Below are 17,717 nucleotides of genomic sequence, written 5' to 3' on the forward strand. Positions count from 1 at the left end.
CCAGTTTAATATCCATTATCTGTTTTTTAGTGAACCTATATCCGTGGTGGCAAACCTATTGCACTCTAGATGTTCATGGACTACATTTCCCATCAGCCCCTGCCAGAATGGCCAACTTTATACTGCACTCTGACTAGAATCCTTCTGAATGTATCTCAGAATCCAGAATGTGTATATAAATGTCTATAAAACTTAGCCATGTTTATAGTTTTAAAATAGGAAATAAAAGCAACTGTGAATAAGGTTTCCCTACTTGGAGTGTAAATACTGCAGCAGTTCACTCTTACCTCTACAACTGGGATTTGTGCACAAAAACATATCTCTGAATGGTTCACTCAGCATGTATTTTTCCTGTCTACGTTCATTCTGCTAATCTTAAGCAAGCCACTAAAAAGGCCAGAGTATTCAGTGCTACCTTAACGCTCGTGCTGTTGCCATCTCCTGCTTGCCAGCTTACTGTCACTTCCTCCACTGAGGTCCTCCTAGCCCTGTCAATTTGTCAGGCTGTCTTGTTTGTGTGTGCATGTGAGGGGGCATCCTGGCTGCTCCAGCAATTGTGTAAAGGTTGCCGCGTCATTGCTGTTCTTGCAGACCATTACAAGAAATAGGAAGTGTCATTCTTGGCATTATTAATTTTATTTTATTCATAAAAGTTTTTTAATACCATGGTTTCAAATGTCCTATGATCTTTCGCCAATTTTATCTATATAACTTTTGTTCAGATTTTATTATTTTACTGACTAAATTTCTGCCTCTCCTTACAGAGCAATTATTTGGTGTTCATGGCAGAGCTCTTCTGGTGGTTTGAAGTAGTGAAGCCATCATTCGTTCAGCCTCGAGTTGTAGTTCATCCCCAAGGTAATTTTTGAACTATTTCTTGGTAACTTAACTATGTATATTCTGCGGATTGGGTTATGATAATGTCAAATTTTTCCAAGATCTGTGGTCAGTAACTATTTTTTAATAGAGACTGTTATTTTGAACTGATGGAGACTGCATGCTTTGCAGTATTGCTTATTCCTACTGGGACACAGATATTGCATGCACCCAAGCAGCTTTTAAGCCTTTGTCTTCCCACTGTGAATGGGAGCCACAACTGATCACTCCCATTTGCTTGTATTATGGTAAGGTACATAAGGGAATAACTCTGCCAAAGCTGCTATTAGCGCTACGGAAGAATGAGTTAGAGAGCCTTTGCAGATAAGTTAGAGAGCTTTTGCAGATATCTCAGATTGAAGCAAATTAGCTCAAATGCATAGCAGTGGTATTCAGGCCCTTAGAATGAAATATTGTTCTGGATGGCCAACAGGTAAGAAGGCTCTGGGGACTAAGCGGAGCCCCTAACAGTTGCCTAGCCCTAATGTAACCAATTTGGAGAGGCAATTTACCATTCTCCAAGTGTAACTCTGCTTAAACACTATGCAAATCTAGTGGAACCAGTACATGATGGAGCAGCAAAATAATATTAATCTGCACCAAAGCAGTGAACCATATACATGGATAGGCCTGATAATGCCTAACCCTTACTTGTCAGACTTGTGGCAGTGATGGGGACTGCATGTTATTCAGCCTGTGCTCAACCGTTACAGGTTACATTGAGGGTCACTCTAGCAAGTGTAGTCATAATCTTGCACAGTGTCATGTAAGTCCATCAGATCTTGCACTCCACCTGTCATTTGAATAAATAAGTTGTTGCTACAAAGATAAGAAAAAGAAGAGTTTGGATTTCTACCCCCCCCCCTTTTTCTCCTCAAAGGGGCTTACAAACTCCTTTCCCTTACTTTCCCCGCAACAAACACCTTATGAGGTAGGTGGGACTGAGGGAGTTCCAAAGAACTAGCCCAAGGTCAACCAGCAGGCACATAGGAGTGGGGAAACAAATCTGGTACACCAGATTAGAGTCCGCCTGCTCTTAACTAATACCGTATATACTCATGTATAAGTTGAATTTTTCAGCACATTTTTAATGCTGAAAAAGCTCCCCTCGACTTATATGCGGGTCATTAATTTTTTTTGTGTTTTTACTTTGCCGACCAGCAGGGGGTGCAGTTTTTATGCTAGAGGCACCAAAATTTCAGGGTACCCTCAGAAGACTCTCCTGATGATACCAGCCAAGTTTGATAAAGTTTGGTTCAGGGGGTCCAAAGTTATGGACCCCCAAAGGAGGTGCCCCCATTCCCCATTGTTTTCAATTGGAGCTATTAGTAGATGTTTTCAATGGGAGCTATTAGTAGATAACTTTGGACCTTCTGAACCAAACTTCACCAAACCTGTCTGGTCACATCAGGAGAGTCTCTTTATGATACCAGCCAGGTTTGGTGAAGTTTGGGTCAGGGGATCCAAAGTTATTGACCCCCAAAGGGGATGCCCCATCCCCCATTGTTTACAATGGAAGCTAATAGTAGATTTTTCATTTCTGATAATATCCCTCTTAAAATCTAAGTTGGGTTACATTTGGACATACAGATGATGCATTGAGGAATCCAGTTTTGAAGGATTTTAACTCTTGTGTTTTAGCTTGGTTGCTGGTTGAGCGTAAGGTTTTGGTGTACTCCTTTTAAAGTTATTGTTGATACCATATTGTTCTTGTTGACCCACTTTTCCACTAATTTACAGAGCCAGTTTACTGTTTTTCTTTGAAATAAATATTCAAAAACATTTAACCTACTGATGCCTCAATTGATGCTGCATTTCCCACCCTCGACTTATACGCGAGTCAATAAGTTTTCCCAGTTTTTTGTGGTAAAATTAGGTGCCTCGACTTATATGTGGGTCGACTTATACACGAGTATATACGGTATACCACGCTGGAGTAAAGCAAGACAGAATCTTTGATTTTCAGAAAGTTGGCCTCAGTGGAGGTAAAAGGAGAAGGAAATATGTAGCCCAGCAGGTTAAAGCACTATTATTCACCAACATTTTTTCACATATAATTTTGTCATGTGAAACAATAATCTTGCATGAGCAGAATAGTGTGGGAGGAGAGTGCTCATGGGAAGGACATAATTTCTGTGGGTTAGGATTTCCACATCACCAGCATGTCCTGCTTGCGAAACTTTGGACACTGCATATTCCATTGTTGCAAGCTGACTACTCATGCAACCAAATACAGTGTAGTGAACAGAGTCTTGGTGTGTGTTCCTGTTGTTAAAACTGAATTTTCTTCTCCAACCGCATAACAACATATAAATGTTTTCCAATGTTTAAGCTGAACTTCCGAAGGAAACATCTTCTGTTCCTGCCGCAAGTACCAGTAGAAGAAGCTATTCAGATGCTTCACAGAGTTCTGACCCAATAGGCAGGTAATTCCCAAACCTCTTCTGTTTTTATATACATTTCAAGTTGTTTTTATTTTGTACCTTTTAAAAATAAATGGTGAGGAGCTAACAAAACTCATTGTTTGACTATCTGTTTCCCCCTTCTTCCATGCATAAGGAGCAAGGGACTCAAAGCACCAGAGAAAGGAAACATACCTTGAAGTGCAGTACAGCCCCATTTTGCAATGTTGCTAAGGTTTCCAAAGCCAGGAAACACCCCCTCTCGGCCTAATACAAGATGTGGGGCGATGGCCGGAATGTTCCCTCTTGGTAGTGACATTTCGGTAAAGTATGATGGAACAATAATACGGACTCTTTCTCTGTTAACAAACATAGCAATATACAAAATTGTTTCTTGTCTACAACAAGGAAAGACACATAGTTAATATATTTATCAATAGTTCTGTAATATATTTTCAGCAGGTCATAAAACAGCAAAGTATTTAGTGTCCCTTTAAAGGCATTTATTTTGGTGTATGTTTTCATCAGTCAGAATTTATTTTAGCCAATGTCTCTTTCTGACAAAGGGGATGTTGTCCCACTGGAATTTGTTTGGACAGATCAGTGACTTAGCGGCACAGCAGCTACACACAAAGAAAATTCTGAAGGGATATTTAAGATCAAACTGTGATGCCAATTATTCAAATGTACAGGCAAGATACACTTTTGTCCTTTTGTGAGATGTATTATCTCAGGTTGTACATAGGGGAGAACACTCTATTTGAAAGTTTCCCTTGTATCCCCTTCCTGTGTCAGACAAATGTGTACCAGTCAAAGGCTGGGAAGTTAAAATGACCCGAGAGCAAACCAGGCTGAGTGGCCCCTGTAGTGCTAAGCAGAGGGCTCAGTTCATTTTACTCCTGGTTACCAGCAGCCCTCCAGGTGGGCTGCCTGCTGGAAACTTTCTGTAAGTTAAATGGTCAGTCCACCCTGTTGTACGCTTATGGGAAGTGACTTTCACATGATGTTCTCCACAGAATGTTTGAAACATTTCTTTGAGTTTTGGGGGGAAATTGCTATTAAGCAGTAGGGGGAAGTGTATAAAACTGCATGCCTGTATAATATGCTGGCTAGGCCATTCTGAAGTTTGCCAACAGTCCTAGAGGAAAATGTACTATCCCTTTAGTAGAGGCCTACTGTTATTTACCATGTGATTCTATTTACCTGCATGCCAGGTAAAACCTCAACTGTCCATGGCCAGACATTAAACCTGTTTTGAAGGACAACACATTCTGTATGCAGCATGTTTTTGTGCTCAGTAACTATATCGTTGCAATATGATGGGAACTTAATCACACTATCAAGCAGATGAAAAGAAAAATGACTACTAAATATGCGTATATATTATGTTTCATAGAGGATCTTTTAGTAGAACCAGAAAGCAATGATAGCACATGGCTAACAGCTTTTCCATTCCTGCCCACAAGGACTCCTTCCACATTCAGTCATTTTTCAAGAAATCCTGGTGTTCTTGTTAAATTGACTGTTGTATGTTATAGAAGACACTGGGGCATTTTCTCAGATTATGAGGGGGTACCAGTGGCATCTGTTAAGCATGACTCTTATAAACTGAGAGCATGCTCTCCACTGAGGCTGTGGCTTACAAGGGAAGATATCATGTTTAAGAGGGAACGTCATGGTTGGTCATCTCTTTGAAGAACTCTTGAGAATCTTCTGGGGAGCCCCAAGGCACATAAGAACACAGTCTGAAAGTCGCTGAAAATACTGTTGCAGTGTACTGTGGAACTTGTTCTTCAGATCAGTGTACTGTGGAGCTTGTTCTTCAGATTAAATGGCTGGGGTTGAAAATAAAGTGAATGGATTGTGACTGCCTTGAAAATAGCTCACACAATGGTACTCTGGTTTTTTCCATGTAAAAATGGTGTTGGTTTTAAAAGACAACATTGAGAGGCACATGCTTTAAGGGACCTAAAATTAAGCTTTTTATTGTATTTCACTTCTCAAATAGCAACAATGTTAAGATACATATTTAAAACATTTACAGAGTACTCTTTCAGGCTGTATAAGGATTGTAAACAGTTTCCATCTGATTGTAATCAGCATGTTTTGGTGGTTATAACAACTGATCAGCACACGCTTTCAGGAAGTATCTTAATATTAAATGACAATCTTTGGTGTAAATATATTTTATTTGGCTTGTTGGCTTGGTGATTAAACATATGATTTTAAATCCAATCCACCCTCCAGTGAGAATGCTTTCTCTCAGGGTGCAACTCCAGATAAAATTCCACATGTAAATCTTTACAGACTAATTTAACTTGTTCTGATACATCAATTAATGCTTTTGAACCTAAATTTGAACATCAAATTAATTTTTATATGCAGCATTCAGACATCATTACAAGCTTCTATTTGACCATGAGCTTGTTACATGTTTGTGGACTTCCTTTCCTCTGTTCACAGTGCATTTGGAGTCTTCCTGGATTCAGAAACCTTCAAGCTCTTATTTGCCATGATACCTGAATACTGGGGCCTAGACAAGTTAGTTTTTCTCCTCCCCCCTCCCCCTCCAGGTTTCTAAACTGGGGTGAAACCACAGCTAGAAATCCAGTTGGTGGGAAACAAACAGCTAGAGATCTGATAACTGGAGATCTGCCATGATGTCTGAATGAAGCCCCCCCTACTCTGTTCAATGACTTTCGCATGCAACTATAACAGCATATGTCTTTTTCTTTTCTTTTTCCCCAGTGTGGCTGGACCAACTTTTAAACCATCTCACCAGATTCCACCGGTTAGGAATACTCACAATCTGCCTTATTCATCTGTTCCAGGTAACAGCATGAAACTGAAATGTAATTTTGTTTCCCCATGCAGAGTGACTTTTTTGAATTTTTATATTAAAGCCTCATGTCACTTTATACAATGCTACATGCATGCCCTGAAATTATTGATTAAAGTAGTGGTGCCGCTAAACATATTAGTGACCCATTTCTGATTTGATCTAGTTAGATGGAATAGACATCTCTGTGTGTGTGTATGTTCGTGCTTGCGTGTGTGTGTGTCTGTGTGTTAAGAGCCATCAAGTTGTTTCCGTCTTATGGTGCCCAACTTTCACACTTGTACATAGTAATGGGAAATACCATTACATGAACTAACATGATGTTGGGTGCCAGCAACACATCCTTCTGTGTGCTATAGCTCCTCATGTCTTCCCTTTCCAGTCTCAATCTCCTTCTGATTTCTTGGATGCATTCTTCCTTTTTGTTGATAATAGAACCAAGGAACAGAAAATCTTCAGCAATTTCAATTTCTTCATAATCAACCTTAAAGTTGTATAATTCCTCTGAAATCATTACTTTTGTCTTCTTGATGTTCAGCTATAATCCTGCTTTGGCACTTTCTGTTTTAATTTTCATCAGCAGTCATTTCAATTCCTCACTATTTTCTGTCAGTAATGTCATTTTAAGAACTGCAAATAAATAAGATGTCAAAATGTTATTCTTGCCACTCTCCTTTGCTAAAAAGAATGACAAAACAAACCTGAAGATAGCTCCTCTTTCAGCATCCTAAAAAGAAACAAAAAAATTATAAAGCTTATATTTTTCAAAAACCAGAGTGAGGAGGATTCTGCTAAAAATAAGAAATGATATTAAATATGGCTGAAGTATAACCCATGTTTACCTGAAAGGAAGACAATCCTGAATGTGTAAGATGGCCCCAAGAGGTTATATATAAATAGTTTTTTGTTATGATAAATACCTATAACTTTTGCATGAATTTAAGAAGCCCTGAGAAAAAGGGCATTTCTGAGAAAAAAACTTAGTCTTCTTTTAAGGTAAATAGTAGTTTGTGATTCCCACTCAATTTATATCAGTGAGAATTTAGCTATTTGCGCTCAAAGTTTTAATAATATTGTATAATATTTTGTAATATTGTTCAGAAATAGAGATGTGCATTCTTTGTTCCTTTACTAACAAATTTGTTAGCATATACATAATATATATGACCTTTTTAACCTGCACAGATCTTAGAAGTCCATTTTCAATCGTCTTAATATATGACAAATGTAATTCATTTTCTGAATGTTTCCTTTAATTATTATTTCCTAAGAATGGACTTTCATGTTATATTCTGTATTGTTTTCAAGTAGGCAACATTAGAAGATCTGCATCTATGTCTTATGTGGATGGATATGTAGGGACGTGGCCCAAAGAGAAACGGTAAGCCATCTCTCGGTTGAGGATCCTGCCAATGTTTGAGTTTTCTATTTTGTTCTTCTGCTGACTTGGAAAACATTTCATGCCCAGCCTGATTACTTATTTACATTACACTTATAATGCCTACAAACTCATAGAATTTTAAAATCAAAATAAGTATATGCTCATAAAACAATAAAATGAATCGGTCAAACTGCAGCAGCGAGGTTAATCCAGGAGCAGCAGAAAACAAATTTAAATTCCACTAAAAGGCCAAGTTAATAAAAATATTTTCATTTGGCATTTGATACTCAAAATACCAGATGCCAGGTGAATGGGGTGCAGTGAGGAAGTTCAATAAATGATATGTCAGAAGTCGGCTGGTGTGGAAGCAGGTAGTTCTTTATGCACATGGGGAAGCACATGAGTAAGCTTTGGGCTTACATATTCTCTCCCAATGACATGTAGAGTCTTTACGAGGGCCTGTATATGAAAAAAAATCTTGGCAAATAGGGCCTATTTTGCAAGATCCATATTACTCAACTCCCCTCCTCCCACCCCCACACAGACTTCATGAAAGATGGATTATGTTAGCAGGACCTACACATTTAGACCTGTCAATGTAAACAGATTGTAGTTTACATTAAAAATTCTGTGCATGACAGGAAATGTGATACACATCCAAGACTCATTCTTATCCATTGTATGTAATCTGCATGTCAACTAGTTCATAACTATGCATTATATTTGCTACACCTCCATCCGCCATGGAATACTGCTGTTTTAGCAATTACTGCATCAATATTTTACTCTTCATTTTTAACATAGAAGGTATCAGAGGTTCTATACCAGTGATAGCGAACCTTTTCGAGACCAAGTGCCCAAATTGCAACCCAGAACCCACTTATTTATCGCAATGTGCCAACACGGCAATTTAACCTGAATACTGAGGTTTTAGTTTAGAAAAAATGGTTGGCTCCAAGGCGTGCGTTACTCGGGAGCATGCTTGGTAGTAGTTGGTGGCTTTGCTTTGAAGCAACCGTGCAACTCATCGAACAGGTGAATCACTACCCTAGGCCAGCCCAGACATGTTTGCACGTGCCGACAGAGAGGGCTGTGACTGCCACCTCTGGCACCCGTGCCATAGGTTCGCCACCACTGTTCTATACTGTTGAACATCTGTCCTTTTTGCTCAAGTTTATTGTTTGTATTTGCAAACTCCATTTATTAGTTACTAAGAGTTTGCTGAATATATCCCTTTTGCTTCTTAGGAAGGAATTTTTATTTTAGATTCAATAAGTCATGTCGCTCCGCCAAGATTTACCTGCCACCTTAGAGACAATAAGCGAACTGGAGGCTCCCTTGCCGTCTTCTGGCCCTTGTTTGGCCCAGTTCTCCCTGCTCTCGGAAGCCGCTGTTGACAGGGCCCTGGCTGCTGTTAGACCTACTACCTGTCCTCTGGATCCGTGCCCCTCCTGGCTTGTTAAAGTGTGCCGGGCGGAGTTACGACCCCACCTGTTGAGTATCATCAATAGCTCCCTTGAGCAAGGAGTTTTTCCTGGTGGGTTGAAGGAGGCAGTGGTCCGCCCACTCTTAAAAAGACCATCGTTAGATCCTGGTGATCTGGCCAATTACCGCCCCGTTTCGAATCTTTCGTTTCTGGGGAAGGTAATTGAGAGAGTGGTGTTGGAGCAGCTTCGGGGTTTCCTGGAGGACACATCGGCTTTTGATCCCTTCCAGTCCGGGTTCCGTGCTGGGCATGGGACGGAGACCGTTCTCGTCGCCGTCACAGATCAGCTCCGCTTACAACTAGACCGAGGCGGATCGGCGCTGCTGGTTTTGTTGGATCTAACCCCAGCGTTTGATGTGGTCGATCATGACCTTTTGACCCACCGCCTGGCCGCTTCCGGGGTGCGAGGCACTGTCCTTAAATGGATTGCCTCGTTTCTCCGGGACCGGACACAGCAAGTGTGGTGCGGGGATCAAGCGTCCCGGAGGTGCTCACTTCATTGTGGGGTGCCTCAGGGAGCGCTGTTGTCCCCGCTATTATTTAACATCTATATGCGACCCCTTGCTCAGTTGGTGCGGAGCTTTGGGCTGACGTGTCACCAATACGCTGATGACACTCAGCTCATTCTGTCGATGGAGGGGGGAGCGGCCGCTGCCCCTGCGGCTCTCCAGCATTGTTTGGTGGCCGTGGCTGGTTGGTTGAAACAGAGCAGGCTGAAACTGAATCCAGCAAAGACGGAGATCCTCTGGCTGGGACGGGGGGGGGAGGTTGGGGATTTTCAGCCGCCGGTGTGGGAGGGGGCTATATTGGCACCAGCCCCCTCTGTCCGCGACCTGGGGGTCCACCTGGATTTGTCTCTTTCTATGGAGACCCAGGTGGCCCATATAACCCGGGTCGCGTTCTACCATCTACGTCAGGCCCGACGGCTGCTCCCCTTCCTTTCCCAAGCTGACCTGGCCACTGTGGTCCATGCAACGGTCACCTCCAGGTTAGACTATTGCAACTCGCTCTACGCGGGCCTTCCCTTGCGTCTGATTCGGAAATTAAAAATGGTCCAGAATGCAGCGGCGCGTATGCTCACAGGGGGTGCCAGGGGAGAACATATTACCCCTGTGCTCCGCCGCTTGCACTGGTTACCAATTGAATTCCGAATCATTTTCAAGGTGTTGGTGTTAACCTTTAAGGCCTTGCGCGGCCTGGGACCTCCGTACCTGCGGGACCGTCTTACCCCATATGTCCCGAATAGGCCTCTGCGTTCAGCAGAGGCCAACTTACTGGTGATTCCCAGCCCCTCGATGATACGGCTGGCCTCCACCCGGGCCAGAGCCTTTACAGCTCTGGCCCCTGCCTGGTGGAACGCTCTTCCATCAGCTGTCCGGGCCCTGCGGGATCTTGCTGAGTTCCGCAGGGCCTGTAAGACTGAGCTGTTCCACCGGGCCTTTGGGGAGACCAGCTGTTGATAGGGGCCCCCTTCCTCCTTCTTCCTTCCTCCTCTTTTTTCTCCATTACGACATCATGGAGATCCTGCCACCCCTTTTGTTTGGGGTTATGGGAATTAGTAGAGGCCGCCATCCTGAGTTAATTAATGCTGCATTTTAAATGGGGAAGGGTTTATTTTTATTCTTATTAGAGCTGTTTTAACTTATATTTATCGTATTTAAAATGTTATTGTGCTCTATCCATGTTGTACACCGCCCTGAGCCCTTTGGGGGAGGGCGGTTTATAAACCCAAATAATAAATAAATAAATAAATAAATAATATTAAAGTCACAAGATCTTTCAAAGTTTTTCTTTCTTTTTTTACTTGTAATAATGTATTGTCAAAAGCTTTCAAGGCTGGAATCAGCTGGCTGTTGTGGGTTTTCCAAGCTGTGTGGCTGCAGTCTGGTAACTTTTGCTCTTAACATTTCTCTTCTGTGGCTAGCATCATCAGAGGAATATCACGGTAAAACATTAGGAGCAAAACCTACCAAACCCCAGTCACACAGCCCAGAAAACCCACAGCAGCCAGATAACTTGTAATACATTCACAATAAGCACAAATCAGATTCTAATTCTTGGGTTCTTGTGAATGTAACAGGTATTGTATTGTGGGTTTTTATTATTATTATTATGGGGTTTTATTAGGGTTGAACTGATTGGAGGCAGGGACACTTTGCTTGAGGATTTGGGGACAGTAACAAAAGGAGCTGAAGGAGGGCAATTAGTGATTCCATTGGCAGGGATTATCCACGTGACCACTCTGTGAAGGGCTGTTCCTGCTCTCAATTAATTTCATTTGCCCTGTGTGCCATCAAGTTACTAAGAGTGGCTACATAACTTACTAACATTATTATGTTAGTCGATTGGGATCACACAAAAAAGCAAAAAGTAGAGTTGAAAGAAAAATACCAAATGTTGCAGCAGGGATACAAAAAGATTGTTCAAAAATATTACAATATGAGATGATTTAAAAGACTTTGTTAATCTAATCTCCTTTTAGATCATCAGTGCATGGAGTTTCATTTGATATTTCTTTTGACAAAGAAGATAGCATGCGTATCACAACTCCAAACAGACGAATGACTAGATCTATTAGTAATGAAGGTCTTGAGAAAAATACTGACCGCATGCCCAGACATATTAGAAAAAACCTGTCCTTCAAACCTGTGAATGGAGAAGAAGACAGTGAGGATATTGAAGAAGAAAGGGATGAAGACTTTCCCAGTCATCCAGAGGTCAGTAGTATTCAAAGGAATGCCAATCAAGTTAGCCCGTATAACCTCCCAAATGGAGCACTGCAAAACAGATTGGTTACTGATGAAGATGGCAATCAAATTGAGGCACCAAGCATTGAACAAGCTTTGCAAATTATCCATGATACTGAAAAATCTCCCAGCATTACTCAGCCACAACAAATTACAAATGGGTTTTTCCTTCACAACAAGGAGATGAACATTTTGAATTCAAACGTCAAACCTGATCAGAGTAATCCTGATATTGCAGACACGAAAGGTGCCCTCAGTCCCATAACTGACAATACAGAAGCAGACACGGGAATTCATGTCCCTTCGGACATTCCAGAGACTATGGATGAAGATTCTACCTTGAGAGACTATACTGTCAGCCTGGACTCTGATATGGAAGAACCATCTCGATTTTTGCATGACTTCGATAGCAGAGGCATCAACCAAAAGGAGCAAATAAGCCCTTGTCCAAGCTCAGTAAGTGCCAAATCTCAAGCAGGAAGTAGTGCTTCTTCAAGCTCAGGAGTCAAAATGACCAGTTTTGCAGAACAGAAATTTAAGAAACTTAATCACACAGACAGCAGAAGCAGTGGAAGCAGTTCTCAGAAAACAACCCCAGAAGGCTCTGAGCTGAATATTCCTCACATGGTTTCCTGGGCTCAAATACCCGAGGAATCTCCTCTCCCTCAAGGAAGAGACACTACACAGTTGTTGGCCTCTGAAATGGTGCAGTTGAAGATGAAATTGGAAGAGAAGAGGCGAGCAATTGAGGCCCAGAAGAAGAAAGTTGAGGCTGCATTCACAAAGCAGAGGCAAAAAATGGGAAGAACGGCATTTCTTAATGTTGTGAAAAAGAAAAGTGATGGAATTTCACCATTGAGAGAAGAGGCAGCTGGAGCAGAGGATGAGAAAGTGTTTACGGATACCAAGCCGAAGGAAAAAGAAACACAGAAGCCAGATGAACAACTAAACAAGGATTCAGAAAAATTAAAGGCGAGCGTTGAAAATCCCCACACCAAATGGCTTAAGCCCCCAACTACCCCAGTTGATCCTGAGAAACAGTGTAATTTGACAAGTCCTTCAGAGGAGAACATAAATGAAGGTGACCTTTTAGAATATACAAAGTCTATTGAGAAGCTCAATTCTTCCTTACATTTCCTGCAGCAAGAAATGCAACGGTTATCACTTCAGCAAGAAATGCTAATGCAGATGAGGGAACAGCAAGCTTGGGTTATTTCACCACCTCAGCCTTCTCCCCAGAAACAAATTCGGGAGCTTAAATCTTCTCTGAGATCTACTGGATCCTCTCCCATTGCCTCATTTTCATTGGAATCTCCCCGACCTTCCCATCACTCCCCACAGTCGTCTTCCAGGAAGAATTCCACTCTCCCTAGTAAAATACAAAGGACTCCTAGGCCAAATGAACTGAAAATAACACCTTTGAATCGCACTTTGACTGCTCCACGATCTGTAGATAGTCTTCCTCGTTTGAGAAGATTTTCTCCAAGTCAGGTGCCCATTCAGACTAGGTCATTTGTTTGCTTTGGAGATGATGGGGAACGTATCTGCGAACCTCAGTTGAGGGGAAATCTTTTAAAAGAGGCAGCTGACAAAGAAGCAGCTGGTGAGAGAGAAGCAGAACAAAAAGTAACACAAGAAGTAGTTGAACAAAAACGAGAGGAGAACCAGATCAGACCTATTGAGTCCACAGTGTCCGAAGTACTGTCACAGCCCATTATTGAAACTGTCTGCCTTACTCCAAGTGAAGAGTTACTGAACCCACCAGTCTTGCCACCACCTCCAGCTAAAACTCCTAACCTCATAGAAGTCCCCCTCTCAAACGTCAAACTGCCGGAAAAGCCAGAAGAGTCTATTGAGAAATCAGAGGGCGAGAGTGACAAAGAACAGATGGAGGATGACCAAAAAGTGTGTTGTGGATTCTTTTTCAAGGTGAGTACATCATTGAGATTGTACAATCATAAGTGAGATCAAGCATGGTGTGATTAGAGTGTTGGATCCTGGTCTAAACTCCACTCTGCAATGCAAGACTGCTGAGTGGTCTTGAACCAGTCATTCTCTCTTAGCCTTTTCTACCTCATGATTGTTGTGAAGATAAAATTGAGGAGGGGAGAATGGTATAAGCTGCTTTTGGTCCCTGTTAGAGAAAAAGAGAGGGAATATGAATAAACAAATCATGAGATTTTTTTTCTGTAGTAAAGTGGGAAGCAGAAGGCGATTCTTTTTTGCTATTGCTAAACGTATAACCATTTTAAAGGAAAATTAGCAAACTGAAGGTCTTCAAAGAAGGGATTTACCTTAGTTGCTCTGTTTCCACTTTAAAATCCTATAGATGTTTCTCCAGTGTAACGCACCAGGAAACATCTTGTAGCTTTGGCCTCCAATACCTATTTGGAAACAGGGTCATGACAAATTAGGGTTTGATAGAAGGCTTCCCAGACTAGTATCATTTCCATCCGTGTTCTCTGTGGAAGAGGAGGGTGAAGAAAACACGCAAGCACAGCAAACAAGCTGTTGGTTCCCATCACAGAGATCTGTCATGTTTGAATGCAGCATTTATATGCCCTAGTATATCCCTGCTCATACCATTCTTTGCTCTAGGACAGGGATCTTCAAACTATGGTCCTCCAGATGTTCAAGAACTACAATTCCCATCAGCACTGCCATTTGGCCATGCTGGCAGGGGCTGATGGGAATTGTAGTCCATGAACATCTGGAGGGCCATAGTTTGAAGACCCCTGCTCTAGGACTTCAAATAATAGTAATAGATCAATCCTTAAAGTGCCGGTACTCTAATTATTTTTAGTTCAGTGGATAAAGTCACTAATAACTTTGGAACATGACCTCCATGGAACAGTGGATAAAGTCACTAATAACTTTGGAACATGACCTTTGGAACTTACTCCATGATTTGTGGAGAACCACATTTGCAGTTACCATTAAAAAGCCACATGACGACTATATATCTTGTATGCCACCTTACCAAACACCCACACATTATTAGATGCAACTTACATTCTTAGATTAAATATGTAGCTGAGTTGGGCTCCCAACAACTTCCCCCAAAAGGAAAGGACTTCCTTCAAAAGACAGACTTTTCTGCATCAGAACACATTCTCCACTCAATGAAGTCTGGAAACAGACCTAGCAAAAGAGAGCCACAGGATCCAGGCCTGTACTATAACTTTTTTAAATTACCAGAGTCCCTCTTAGTGTGTAGGGGGTCTGTCATTGTTACTGTCAAAACTCAGCAAGCCCTCCTGAATTTGGAATGAGGGAGAGGATTTTCAAGTTAGACTTCAAACATAAAATAGCATGCCAGTTTCAAGTTCTCCACAGCTCTCTTTAAACTGTATGCATGGGCAGATCTGGCCAGCAGCTGCAGGAACCTTCTCTGCCTTTTGCAGTGGAAAGAGCAAGAAGCAGAGATGGAAGTAAATAGTGCTGAGGCTTCCCACTGCAGGACCATGAACATTCCAAAAGCAGGTTTGTGAGCCTTCCCCCATAGTATTTGTGTTGTCTTCCTCATATAAGTTTATACCTCAAGTGAGAATGAAATGGTCACGTCTACCCTGTGTCATCCCAGGGAGAGAGTGGGAAGGCACCAAAGGAAGCAGAGGAGAGTGGTTTGGCTTTCTACTTCAGAAACCTGCTGTGAACCAGCCAGCAGCACTGTTCAGTCTATGCACCATTTACTTCTCTTGCTACCTTCTCACTCTTTTTTCAGCTTGAGGTGGGAGAGTGAAATTGCCAAGGAACCTGCAGGGAACCAAACTGCCTATGGAGAAAGGAGAATAAAGCTGCCACCTCCTAGCCAGCTTGTTCTTTTGTTGGGGGTGGTTTTCTTTCTCTTCTCTGTGACCAACTTGCTCTCCTCCTGGCATCCGCTGGGGTGCTGGGATGAGAGCATGGAGGTTGCTGTAGATGATGGGCCCTCATGAAACCTGCAGCTCAGCCTCTCCATACTCCATACATACTCCAGTCCTTCCAATGGCAGCTAATTCAGCGTGGGAACAACCTGCCAACCACAAATCCCACAGAATATTGGGGCTGGTGCCGTATAATGGTATGGTGCTCACAAGCTCTGCATCAACTGATTTATTTTTTCATAAATGTTGCTACTAGGATGATCAAAAGGCTGAAGATGATATGGCGGTAAAACGGGCAGCATTACTGGAGAAGCGATTAAGAAGGGAAAGGGAAACCTTACTTCGAAAGCAGCAGCAGGAGGCAGAGCTGGAACACAAGAAGGAAGAAACAAAGTGAGATTTACTGTAGACGCTGGTCATTCTGAGTCCAAACTAGTTTTTAGAAACTATTTGCTGTGCCCTAGAAGTGATCCTTCCTCCCAGAAGTCTCTAATCCAAAGTCTTGTACACTATGTTAAAACATTCTAATGTAAAACGGTCAATTTGGGAAGCTAATGGCTATATTCTTTCTTTGTTTCGAGAAGTATAAAATTTCCAGAAATTTTGAAGTGGGGGGGAGGGGGGAACCAGGTGAAGGGGAAGAAATGACAATTTGGAAGGAAATTGAAATATTCAGTACTTCTTATCAAGCTTAAATTTATTTTATTGTTTTAATAACTTAAAATGCATCATTTGTGACATAGTAATTTATGTGAACTATATTATAAATGATGTGATTTATGTTGTTCAGACATTGTGCTATTTGGCCTATGTCTGAAATTTAAAAATATAAGTGCCGTAGTTTTCTACAAGCAATGTCTGTTTGATCAGAATCTGCTGATATATAGATGTAGATAGATCTTCTGCTTAACAAATCTTAACATAGTTCTTAGTTAAACATTACAAATTTTTCTCTTTGAATTTTACTAAAAAACCAAATTAGCCATATGTTCATACAAACACATTCCATGCTAAAGTATTGTTAGTTGATATATTGTGATAAATTACAATATTAGCTAGTAGAATTGGTACTGATCAACAACGGGAGGAATTCACTAATTTTCATCCATTATTTTTTGTCCCATTGGATACTGGAGAACTCTTCCTATCCTGAAACTATTAACTGCCCTAAAAATCTTAAATATGAAAGCTAAGCTAGTCTCTTACGCTGATAATTGAAAACTGAATACATTCTGGAAATGTATCTGGTATTTTGCCAACACTTTTAAAAATTCACAGTTATTGTAGCTGTTCAAGAAAAATGTTTTTGCTAATAGTGACTTGAATTTCAAAGGAGGAAATCTGAGGAAGAACGTCAGAAGAAGGAAGATGAAAAAGCACGGCGAGAGTTCATTAAACAAGAATATATGAGGCGGAAGCAGCTAAAACTCATGGAAGACATGGACATTGTCATAAAGCCCCGTTCCCATTCATGCAAACAGAAAAAGCCACGACCCAAATCTATTCATCGAGATCATATTGAATCACCCAAGACTCCAATTAAAGGTCCCCCAGGTAACAAACCAGCATTGGTTTGCGATGCTAAGTAATCAGCATGCGATATATAACTTTTTGCTTTCCCAGGAAACTTAAGGAGTTCAATGAGGAACCGATGCCAGCCTGGTGGATTCTAATCTGGAAAACCAGGTTTGATTTCTGATTCTGATAAGTGGACCCTTATCTGGTGAATCAGATTTATTTCCCCACTCCTACATTCCTGTTGGATGATCTTGGCCTAGTCACAGTTTGTTCAGAGCTCTCTCAGCTTCATCTGTTGTGGAGAGAGGAAGGGAAGGAGTTGGTAACTGTTTTGAGACTCCTAACAGGAAAGAAAGGCTGGGTATGAATCCAGATCTCTCTCTGTCTTTCTCTTTCTCTCATATGTCTCCCCACTGTCAGTTATATTTATTATTTATTTAAACTATAACCTTTACTACTTCTATAATTTTAGGGAGTTTTAAACCCCAGTGATTTTTTTAATCATTATTTTTTAATTCTGCAAACCTGTGGCTTTTCTCTAGTTTGCAGAAAGATCTGGCTTGCCTGCCCATGGCCTCTGTCTCTGGATTTAATTATCCACA

At 41.4% G+C, this 17,717-nt stretch overlaps 1 protein-coding gene across 3 annotated transcripts in view; it reads left to right on the top strand.

The window, feature by feature from the left end:
- The window catches only part of CAMSAP2 (calmodulin regulated spectrin associated protein family member 2), a 115,319-nt gene that overhangs the window by 89,573 nt on the left and 8,029 nt on the right, over positions 1-17,717 (top strand). For 2 of the 3 annotated variants that reach the window (XM_048496704.1, XM_048496706.1), the window contains 7 exons: positions 765-858; positions 3,209-3,302; positions 6,027-6,109; positions 7,426-7,498; positions 11,467-13,660; positions 15,854-15,990; positions 16,931-17,151. In XM_048496704.1, the coding sequence (XP_048352661.1) occupies positions 765-858; positions 3,209-3,302; positions 6,027-6,109; positions 7,426-7,498; positions 11,467-13,660; positions 15,854-15,990; positions 16,931-17,151 (2,896 nt within the window). The remainder of the gene's footprint in view (positions 1-764; positions 859-3,208; positions 3,303-6,026; positions 6,110-7,425; positions 7,499-11,466; positions 13,661-15,853; positions 15,991-16,930; positions 17,152-17,717) is intronic. The other variant, XM_048496705.1, reaches the window with a different exon arrangement.

Source organism: Sphaerodactylus townsendi, linkage group LG05, assembly GCF_021028975.2.
Source record: "Sphaerodactylus townsendi isolate TG3544 linkage group LG05, MPM_Stown_v2.3, whole genome shotgun sequence".
Lineage (NCBI taxonomy): Eukaryota > Metazoa > Chordata > Lepidosauria > Squamata > Sphaerodactylidae > Sphaerodactylus > Sphaerodactylus townsendi.